The sequence below is a fragment of the Papaver somniferum genome, unplaced genomic scaffold (genome assembly GCF_003573695.1).
Source record: "Papaver somniferum cultivar HN1 unplaced genomic scaffold, ASM357369v1 unplaced-scaffold_10, whole genome shotgun sequence".
Lineage (NCBI taxonomy): Eukaryota > Viridiplantae > Streptophyta > Magnoliopsida > Ranunculales > Papaveraceae > Papaver > Papaver somniferum.
Window position 1 is genome coordinate 14,972,026 of NW_020618825.1, and position 10,812 is coordinate 14,982,837.

Consider the following 10,812-nt stretch of genomic DNA (forward strand, 5'->3'; position numbering starts at 1 on the left):
TGAAAGCTTTGAATCTGTCAAATGCTTCACTCTTTTCTTTCATAAGAATAAACCATATATATCTTGAGAATTCATCTATAATAACAAATATGTATTTGTTATTTGCAAGGGTTTGTGGTGTAATAGGACCACATAAATCAGCATGAAAACGCTCTAATGGCTTTGAGGCTCTGAATGTTGTTGCTTTTGGAAAACCTTGACGTATTTGTTTCCCAACTAAACATGATTCACAGATCCTTGATTCATCGTTTATCTGTGGTAGCCCGCGAACCATCTTGTTCCGAGACATAGTTTTTAAGGTTCTGAATCTTATGTGTCCTAACCTTGCGTGCCAGTTCCATATCTGATCTTCCAGTCTCATATTCAGACACAATGGCCTTCCAATCATGAGACTTATCTTGTAGAGTATATTTTGTGAGCATGAGACTCTAACTAAAAGTCTTCCACTTGGGTCATGAACTGTTAGATAATCTTGTCGCATTCTAACATCACATCCAACTTCTGTAGCTTGTCCTAAACTTAGAATGTTGCTTTGTAAGTTTGGGATGAAGTAGATGTTTGTGACAAGCTTCTGTTCTCCGGTCTTGCTCTGAAATAGAATTGATCCTTTCCCTTCAATTTCTACAGAAGATCCATCCCCAAACTTCACTTGTCCTTTGATTTTCTCATTGAGTTCAGAAAAGTAGTGTCTCTTACCAGTCATGTGATTGCTGGCTCCATTATCTAAATACCAGATTCCTTCTTCTCCATCCTTTGATTCGTAGTTCTTTGGTATTAGTTTCCCTTCGTTTAAGAATACAACTTCGTGTATGAAAAGAGTTGTATCTGCTTCCCTTGTTTCATTCTTGTTTGCTTCTTCAATCTTTTGTATTCTTTCAGGGCATACAGAGGAGAGTGTCCTGGTTTATCACATCTGTAACAAATAATGTTTGATCTATCCTTCTTTTCTTTCCCTTGGTTTTGATCATTCTGACTTGTTGTTCTATCTTGTGAGTTAAACCTTCCTCCCCTTCCCCGGCCTCTGTATCCTCTACCACCTCTTCCACGACCTCTTCCTCTTGTCGCAGAGTTTTGTTGGTAAGAGTTTGTGTACAAGAGTTTTCCTTGAGTTTCTCCATTGTTTTCTTCATCAAGGATTCTCTCTTCATATGCTTTCAATCTTCCAATTATATCTTCAGAGCTAGTCTTCTTTAAATCTAAGACTTGTTCGAGAGAAGCTATGATATGAATATACTTGGATCTTGGTAAACTATTGAGAAACTTCTTTACCAGTTTATCTTCATCAATGGATTGTCCAAGTGACGCAGCTTTTGAGGCTATCTCTGATAGCTTTCCTGCTAATCTATCAATAGTATCAGTGTCTTTCATCTTCACTCTTTCAAATTCAGACATTAAGGTTTGCAGACGGGCTTCTTTAACTCGATCAGCTCCGAGATTACGTGCCTTTATTGCATCCCAAATTTTCTTTGAAGTTCCCTGTTCACCAACTTGTAGAACAAGACATTCTGGTATTGCTTGAAAGAGTAATCCAATGGCAACATTGTTTTTGTCTGGGTCCAATGTACTAGGATCAATTATTTCCCAAACTTTGTATATTTTCATCAGTACCTTCATTCTCATGGCCCATACTGTGTAGTTTGTGGCGTTGAGGATTGGAACTTGTATTGATGGTGGCGTGAACTTTTTTACACCCACAATGGTGGTTTCGTTTTCCATGGCTCAGAAACAAGCTCTGATACCAATTAATGGAAACTGCAAGATGAAACTTAGCTTATATAAAGACAACTCTCTTTATTGATGTTTAGAAAATCTTTCAAAACTAAACACAAGCTCTAATCTTGCTCCTATGATCAACCACAATTTTAGTGATAATATATATATAAAACTATGAATTCCTTTTCCTAGTCCTATTACCTTATTACATGTTTTTTCCTTTTCTTAGAACTAGATGACTTCTAATTTCCTTAGGATTACATCAATTTTCTAATCTTGTCCTAACCAGCTTGTTAGTGACTTCTATGTTGAAATTTAACCAACAAAGGAGACCCTGATTGGGACTTGTACTTACAACAACATCAAGGTAACAGGACCATGAAAGCTCAACTAGAGTAGTTTCTGGTGGTCGATTGTGAGATACGTTTATCACTATCAGCCTTGTGTTTTTTTTTTCCTTCTGTCTCATCTGCATTTCTAACTGCGGCCATTCTTTTTTCTTCTTCAGGATTTTTCACAAGGAGATTTCATGAAGGTACGTAAAAGATGAACATATAGCATTTCATGCTAAATCAAATTGAATTAACAGTATGCTATGCACTCTAGCTAAATAAAATATATAGTTGAATTTTGCGTTTTCCCCTTTGTCTAATAACCAGCTCTCGGTCTCACACCTATAAGGAAAAGTTAATGCACCGTCAAGCGCTGGAGTTGGTTAAGTGCATATGTAAAGAGCTTCCAAAAGTACTATCATCCAAGAAAAAATCAGACGATGCAGTCGTTCACATTAATAGAACAGCGGCGATTAAAGATGAAAAACGTGTTCTCAAAGATTTCTTCGAAAATACAAGCATATTGAGCTCTGCTGCCAGTTCCGGGGCTGTTGAAGTCTTAGAGGAATGTACTCAAATTATGCCGGAGTTAGTCATGCTTGATATGGAGAAGCAATCACCACTGGCAGTGGCAATTGGACAAAGAACTGATAGGATTTTTAACTTGATTCTTAATGTGACTAATGACAATAAAGATAAGTTTGCGACTGTTAAAGACAAAGATGGTAACACATTGTTGCATTTATCTGCCAAGTTAGCTCCATCGACCCGACTAAGTGAAATATCTGGTCCAGCTCTTAGGATGCAACGAGAACTTCAGTGGTTTAAGGTATGTACTTTATATATTGATGGATTGGTAGCTAGTGCACATTCATAGAACTTCGCTCTCGCTAGATGTCCTGTGTGCCATAACCAACTTATCTAGGGGAGATTCAGAATCTGGATAGTATTTACCATATTGGTCACTAGGTTTTGGATTCCATGTGCATGCTGCAACTCCATGGGGGAAAGATTTTTTCAGGCAATTTAGCTCTTTCTTTCAATTACAATAGTCAATACTAATATGTATTAATATTCAGGAGGTGGAACATTTTACTCCACAAAAAGATAGGCTAATTACAAACAAAGCTGGGATGACTGCTCGAGCTTTATTCACAGAAGAACATGAGAAGTTAATGAAGCAAGGAGAAGAATGGATGCAGAGAACAGCTGGGTCATGCATGGTGGTTGCTGCTCTCGTGACAACCGTTGTGTTTGTTGCCGCTTTTACTATACCCGGTGGAAACTATGGCGACAGCAATAGCGAAAAAAATGGTACACCAATTTTTCTAAATAACACGTCATTCTTACTGTTTCTAGCAGCAGATGCCTTTGGTCTCTTCTCTTACCTCACATCAGTTCTTGCCTTTTTATCCATATTAACCTCAAGTTATACCGAAAAAGATTTCCTCAAGTCATTGCCAAAGAAGTTGATACTTGGTCTCCTGAGTCTCTTCTTGTCTGTAGTTTCCATGATGATAGCTTTTAGTGCCGCACTTTCTATCGTTCTCGGACATAGATTTTCATGGTTTCCACTTTTTATCACAATCATCACTTGTGTTTTCTTGATCACCTACGCGGTTTTGCAGCTTCCATTATTCATCGAAATGGTTCGTGCAACTTACTGGCCTACCCTCTTTAGAACAAGGGGCAAGCTAACAAAAATCTTAAGACAGACTAGTGGTAGTGTAGCTTTACATAAACATAAGAGGCAGTAATACCTGATTCGAGCAAGAGATCGAGAAATTATTTGTGCATACAATTTATTTGATATTTTGAACAATTTAAATTTGATTAAGATTTATGCTGCGCATACAATTTTGCACCGTTCATTTGATTATTAACAGCTATCAATGGTTTCGCATGCCAACCAATTTTTGACGGAGTTAAGGGGTTCTATTACACAAACACCACCGTCTGAAAGTCCTAATGCAAACTGATTCTTTGTTGGATGAGCATCAACCGCAGTCGGGTAAACACTAGGGCAGCAATACAAAGAAAAGAAAAACTATAGTCATATAATAATTGCAGAAGGCGGTTAATTGTTGATGCCTTGGTTACGCAAACATTTTCTTAGCTAAAAGTACTAAGCCACTAGAATGAATGCTTGTTGTCGCCTATCTTTTCAGCGGTTTAGCTCTGTCAAATGGTAAATACGTATTAACCATTCTGTGAAGCAAAATAACAAATTTCGTACCTTGAAATTGCATGGAGATATGCAGATGGTTGAATGCGACACACGGGTTGAAAGTTTGCAACTCCAAAAACTAAAATGGTTGCATCAAGAAAACTGGCAAATATCATTTCGCTTTCGCTAGACAATGTTGCGTCAGTGATATGCGCAGAAAATCTAGGTACAACCCACTGCAAAAACAAAAAAGATTTAAGTTGAACCAAATGCTTGAAATTAAATTAAACTGATATATACATACCACAAGTCAAAATGAAGGATTTACCTGTTTTACACGCTTCAAGTTTGTTGTTTCGTATATAGCAAGGTGTATTTGATGCACCACAAGGAAGTGAATCTGATCATTCTGATATTGTACACGGATAGCTGAAGCAGAATTCGTCCCAGCTGGTATTTGCAAGGCCGCTGTGTTCTGCTTAACCCATGTATCCCATTTCCACACACAAATCTACACCACATGATAAAATATTAAGTGCGCGCCACAGGAAAATCTGCAATACCTAACCACAAATTTATAGCAGTTTTATAGAAAAGCCATGCAACACAGTACAAACCTGAGCCTCTGCATCCAATGAAACTAGGACTTTGAGTTCTTTAGAATATGCCAAACCTATGATTTTATTTAAGTGACCTTTAAGAGTTTTCATAATCTGCAACAAAAGGGAAAAATATGGCGACTTTATAACCAAATCAACATAGATGTAGATGATTATTTGTATCTGCAACAACCATACCGTATCTTTGTGGATATCATATATCAGGATGTTTGAATCCTCTGTGCCAATAACCAATATGTTGTTGTCTTCGGGGTAGAAAATGAGACTTGTACACGCAGGTGGCGGCGGCATGAATGTGTTCAATTTCTATGTCGTATGGTAAGAAATCAAGAAATTTTTTATCAAAATCTAGAGCATTATATAAAACCCATAGTAAAATACTGACGCAATTGTTTGCTAGATTACCTCAAATGTTGCCGTTGAGAACACGGAAATCTCTCCACCCGATGTTGAAATGAGGTAAACTTCATTATTGGACATAGAGAAACAATGCTCAGTTTCTTCATTGGTTACGTCTTCTATATCATTGACCATCAGCTTACCACTTTTCGGTTCCCATATTTCAGGGCGAACACTGGCTGACGCCTAGAAAACAAAGCATATTACCATAAAATTCACCGTAACCATGTTCTAATTTTCCCAAGCGATGGTAACTCTCTAAACATATCACCTCAGTTTTCTCCCATTTCCAAAACTGATGCATTGCGTTTGACGCTAGCGCTAAAATAGAACGACCTGAATTAGCATACATCAACCTTGATATCTGGAAATTCATAAGGACATGATTTAGCAATAAATCGAATTGGCTTTTGGATAATTGTAGTTATACAATAGCATATTGCAGAATTACAAGAAAAAGAGACCCGAATGTCAAGTAATTGTAATGACAAATAGAAATAAAAACATAATCAGGTTCAAGATTGTGAAGCAAGTATTCAAAATCAGCTTCAAAATACCAAGAGAAAATGCTACCTTGTTACATTTCAGTTTATCAGGAAGCCGCAAAGATCGACATTGACCCCGTTCCTTAATTTCATTGACAGTGACCTCATCAGCTACCTTGGCCAGTTTAAGCCATGCATTCTCAGAATTCTAGCAAAATCCAATTCAATATTGTTCTAACAATTAATGGGATTGATTACAATGCAATGATCTTAATGTTCTGAAATTGAACTTGTAAATAAAGTTATAAAAAAAACAAGGCAACATTACCATTATCAAAATCTCCAGAATAATACATACATGCATGATAAACTATAACGAGTAAACCAGATTATGCACCTGATATTTACCGAATGAAGCTACACCTTCATTGTTTTGTGTGTTACGATATGCATAACCTGCAGGGACGGGTCTTACTCCAAAGGGATTGGACATCAGGTCCTTCTCCTGTTGAAGTGGGTGTTGCTGCCTAAGCAAGCTGCATTAACCGTGACATATTTAAATCAATTACCGGTTGGTAACAAACAAAATCAATAAAATATGCAGTTACAAAACCATTCTTTCTGGCCAGTATAGTAAAAAAGAAGAAGTCCCAATACATGTAAATATGACAATTACGGTACCTCTGGTTATAGATAGATTGTAGCCTCGACTCCACAAGGATTGGAATTTCCAACTTGTCCTTGAAAAGTGGATTAGCTTGAATCAAGTCTTTGGCTGAATCACGCAAAACTGCACGCGCAGAAATTTCATCGACATACATCTTAAGTTGCTGATTTTCCCTGCGTACACAATAATCAGATAGATAGATATTACACTATGATTCAACTTCCTACACTGACCACAATAATTTTAACAAATATACTACCTGAAGTTGTCCAATCCCAAGAGTCCAGTCATATCCAAATACACCTTTTCGTCAAATGTCTTAAAAACCTTCAAGTCGTTTACCAGCATATCCCTAGCCTTTCCGATCTCCTTCCTATTTTGCACTAATCATAATTCGTTCATACCAGGCGAAATTGAAAAAGGTGAAAGTATCACTTTTCGAGGGAGTAATTGAATGATTATATACCTGTCTAATGCCTCCAAGTACCTTTGCTTCCTAATCTCAAAGAAAAGCTTAACCGAGTATCGATTACTGGTTAACTCAGTAAAACCAAGAAGGTAATTCTCAACTTCTTCCCAATGGCCGTTTCGTAACTCATTCTCGAAATACATCATGTTAAAGTAGATACCAGATTCTTGCTCAAACCTAATATTATTCAAAACAACAAGAAATTTAATCTCAACTTAACAAAAAATATCTTAAAACATGTTCTAAGATTTCCGAGAGATAGAAAGCTTACTTGTGAGCAGCCTTTTCATAATGCCCTTCATATAGGGCTTGTAGTATCATAAACAACGCCTCTTTATCAGAGATCGACATTATTCTATGATTTAGATACCTGAGAATTAGGTTAATAAAGATTATTACCAAGAGTATATAATTATTACTAAGAGAACCAAGATCAGTTAAACCGGAATAATGTTGAAAAACTTGATCAAAAGTTAAATAAAGAGAAAATATAATCACCTGAGAAGATGAAGGAAGCAAAGATCGAACTATAGAGTCAGGGGTGATAAAAGATTAGAAGGATAACAAGGGTTTATAGTCGCTGTTGCCTATCGTGTGATTACTGATTTATCGAAACGGGGTAGGGAAAATCTTTAGTCTCCGAAAGGTCTCCAGAAAGATTCTTGGAGAAAGAGTGGAACTGCCGTGTTGCCAATTTGGCTGAGCACCGGCATGCCAAAAATACGTGAATTGATCAGATAGGTGACTAAAGATTAAAGGGGTTCGACAGAACGGTGGTCCCTACAAATACACCATGTAGAAAACGGTCTCTTTGTACCCTAATATTTTGTATCAAAAATGGGCTTACTAGAGTAGAGCCTACATATGCTGGCCCAAGTACGGGGATTTATGGAAAATAGCGAAGTACATGTCAGCATGCTACGTCAGCTTATACAACAGACACCCATGTCAGCAAATGATCCAGTCAACAGGTGACATGTAGCATTTGCAGTTACTATTCAGCATATTTGGTTACCGTCAATATATTTTGTTATTGTTCAGCATATTCTATTAAGGCGTCAACATATTCCTAATTTCATCAGGATGTTATGACGACGTTAGTGCTTCAGCGAATCAGACAGCAACTGTCACAACACCGTTAACTATGTCAGCATGATTTCACCATTCACCAGTCGTCTCCTCCATCACCATTCATATTCTCCAGTGGCTGAAACAAACTCTCGTCTGGATGCAGTTGGGGGAGATCCTGTGCACCGCAGCTAAATTAGTTACCATACATCCTCGGTTATGTCCGCCCCAATTGTGTATGCTTTGGGATGAATGCACCCAGCTGAGCCGAGCCAGACAGAGTTGTCGGTGAGCCAAGCCGGGTCGAGTTGCCATCCATTCTAGGATGTTTGCACCCAATTCAATTGTATTTACGTATTTTTCCGCTCCACTTCGTGGGCTTAGCCAATGATACCCATTTCTTGGGATTGGTCTCTGTACCCCTGTGCTTGGATAGTTCCATCAAGAGTACATAAATGTTCTGGAATTGTCTAGGGTACTTGTTAGCCAAATTAGTTAGAGGAAGTTCTGGAACTTTCCAGAGGAATTGCAGACCAACTTAACGCAATTCATGCTTATTTCGCAATTAGGGTTAAACCCTAATTGATACCTATAGATACATGGTTTCAGAATCCAAAAAAATTATACGCAATCTTTTCTACAAAATCTCCTGTGAAAAACTCTAGTTAACTTGAACATCAGAGGATTTTTTTGCAGGAACTCCCCAAACACTATTCATGTGGAGACAATGATTGCAGCACGATCAATAACTAAATCGTCATCGGATTTGTATTTGAGGTAAATTATTTTATTGTACAAAGAAGGTCTCCCAAAAGAATCTTTGGAAAAAGAGTGGACCTGCCTTGTTAGCGATTCGGCCGAGCACCGGCATGCCAAAAATATACGCATTAATCAAATAGGTGACTAAAGATCAAAGGCGTTCGATTGAACAGTAGACCCTAGACCTATGCCTATGTATATTGTCCTATGATATTATTACAGGGGATCGATACGTAACCTCCCCTATGGGAGAAAGCTTGAGAAGAATTCGGTCAATTGTTCATAACTTAAGAAGAAGTGCAGAAATGCGTATATTTGTATTTAATGTGTTTGACATATTTTAACATCATTCCTCAAAGCCATTTGTTGGTTGTTAAATTGCTTCATAGCAGGAGACTCATCGTCCTCACCCATGAACTGTATTATCGCATTAAGATTGGCCATTGTGGATAAATTTCATCATCCAGATAATATCTATGAATGTAGTTATGGACGTTGATTGTGAAATTTATTTCAGAGGGAAGATACCATATTTTAGGCCTTCAAGAGAGGTGATTTGTGAAAAGTATTTATGTTATTTTGTGAATCTAGGAGTCAGAAAGAAGAATGCCATATCCAACAATCACAAGTACCAGCAGTTTCAGTTTCTGAAACTACTGTGATTGTTGGGTAAATACCTTTATACTGAACGAGCTAAGAGGTAAGGCATCCATGATACTAACAACGCATGCCGTCAAGACTACCTAAGGTTCCTAGATTATTTTTTTATTGTATTACGCTAGTATTTTTATAACATCTTCGGGACAGAATGATTTAAATATTATTTCGAACAAACATTAAGATATTTGTATATATTGTTTCTATCCACACTAATGTGCTTACCATTGGAATTCGTTGGATGCCCATAACATAAAACCCTAAGGTTTGAAGACATATTTTGTTTTATGACCTGAAATATTTTGTGCGTCATATAAATAATTAAATTCGAGGTACACCTAACAAAGATCATCAATAATCTTACCTAGTGTCCGGGCATGCATAATCCACAAATGAAATAATCTTCCATCATCTATGATGGGAGAATTCTCTCCCTTGAACCGTCTATTTTCTTGTGATTCAGAGGCTAACATATTTGCCAATATTTAATTGCAAGACGTTGTTTATAGATTCTCAATCCGCATTTGCCTCATCATCCAATTGTGAAAGGAGTGAGAAACAGTGATGATCTGGCAGCGATTTCGATTGCGATTATTTTGCTTTTTTTTCCTCCAAATTTTTCACCATGGCGTCTTCATAATAGCCCCTTTCTAATGATTTCCATAGAAATAAAGATCAAAGAACTTCGATGAATGAAGAATAAATCTTGTGGTATGTTAGTTTTCCATCTTTAGATGAATCATATGGTACTTATGGAGGTAGTGTTATGATAGACGCATTTATGTGTCTATTTGATCCCAATTGTATATATTGTTAGTGCTCGATTTTGTGCTTCTTTGGTAATTTTATGTCTTTGTAGGTGTTTTTGGAGAAATAAGCTTTTGCGGCGAAATTGGCTCGAAAAGTTGCTCGAGGCACCCCGGAGGACAGTTGCTAAACGGACCCCAGAATTGGCTAAGGAGCACCCAAGGTTATGTGTAACCCGAATTTGTCCACAGCACCCATATTTGTCCTCATCACCCATTTCCAATAAAGATATCTCTGGCAGTTTTGGCAATCGTGATTTGGAGGAGTTTGAGGTCGATTAAACCTCTGATTTTCATAGGATAGATGGTGGGCCCGGAGATGTGTGAAAATTAAGCGCAATAAAAACGGGCCTACAGTAATACCGCAAGTGCACGGTCGTCGGTTGTAGCTCGTGCAAGTACGGGTCGATCCACAGAGACTGGGTATGTTTGGAGTTTCTAACTATTTTGGGTTTCTAAATTGCTAATGGGCTTTGAGTACCAAAGGGTTTTGAATATCAATGGGAATTGAATAACTTTGAAGCTTTTGCTTTCACAATAAGAGCAAGATGGGCTTTGATTAACTGTGAAGCAGTTTGGGCCTTTGATGGACTGAACTGGGCTAGGTAACCTAGTAATGAGCTGGGATTTGAGATTAACTGTGAAGCCTTTGGGCTTGTAGTGAACTGGG

General features: G+C 37.6%; 2 protein-coding genes across 2 annotated transcripts; one reads left to right on the forward strand and one right to left on the reverse strand.

The window, feature by feature from the left end:
- Window positions 1-2,403: 2,403 nt before the first annotated feature.
- LOC113326419 lies at window positions 2,404-3,573 on the forward strand. The gene is made up of 3 exons (XM_026574156.1): window positions 2,404-2,874; window positions 3,125-3,396; window positions 3,489-3,573. The coding sequence occupies exons 1-3, from the start codon at window positions 2,404-2,406 to the stop codon at window positions 3,571-3,573; spliced, it is 828 nt and encodes a 275-aa protein (XP_026429941.1).
- On the reverse strand, window positions 3,130-7,203 carry LOC113326420 (topless-related protein 1-like). Its single transcript, XM_026574157.1, has 13 exons — window positions 7,124-7,203; window positions 6,850-7,029; window positions 6,643-6,756; window positions 6,398-6,556; window positions 6,114-6,252; window positions 5,805-5,924; window positions 5,503-5,595; window positions 5,238-5,417; window positions 5,010-5,138; window positions 4,830-4,925; window positions 4,541-4,723; window positions 4,282-4,448; window positions 3,130-3,805 (listed from the first exon to the last, which is right to left on the reverse strand). The coding sequence occupies exons 1-13, from the start codon at window positions 7,201-7,203 to the stop codon at window positions 3,706-3,708; spliced, it is 1,740 nt and encodes a 579-aa protein (XP_026429942.1). The 3' UTR covers window positions 3,130-3,705.
- Window positions 7,204-10,812: the final 3,609 nt, after the last annotated feature.

Bases quoted from the DNA above. Each gene is read 5' to 3' on its own strand.
- LOC113326419 (XM_026574156.1), top strand. From the start codon at position 2,404: ATGCACCGTCAAGCGCTGGAGTTGGTTAAGTGCATATGTAAAGAGCTT. The intron at 2,875-3,124 runs GTATGTACTTTA...ATTAATATTCAG, and splicing joins GAGAACTTCAGTGGTTTAAG to GAGGTGGAACATTTTACTCC. The intron at 3,397-3,488 runs GTTTCTAGCAGC...ATACCGAAAAAG, and splicing joins AATAACACGTCATTCTTACT to ATTTCCTCAAGTCATTGCCA.
- LOC113326420 (XM_026574157.1), bottom strand. From the start codon at position 7,203: ATGTCGATCTCTGATAAAGAGGCGTTGTTTATGATACTACAAGCCCTA. The intron at 6,253-6,397 runs GTACCGTAATTG...CGGTTAATGCAG, and splicing joins CAATCTATCTATAACCAGAG to CTTGCTTAGGCAGCAACACC. The intron at 4,449-4,540 runs GTAAATCCTTCA...TTGTTTTTGCAG, and splicing joins ACTTGAAGCGTGTAAAACAG to TGGGTTGTACCTAGATTTTC.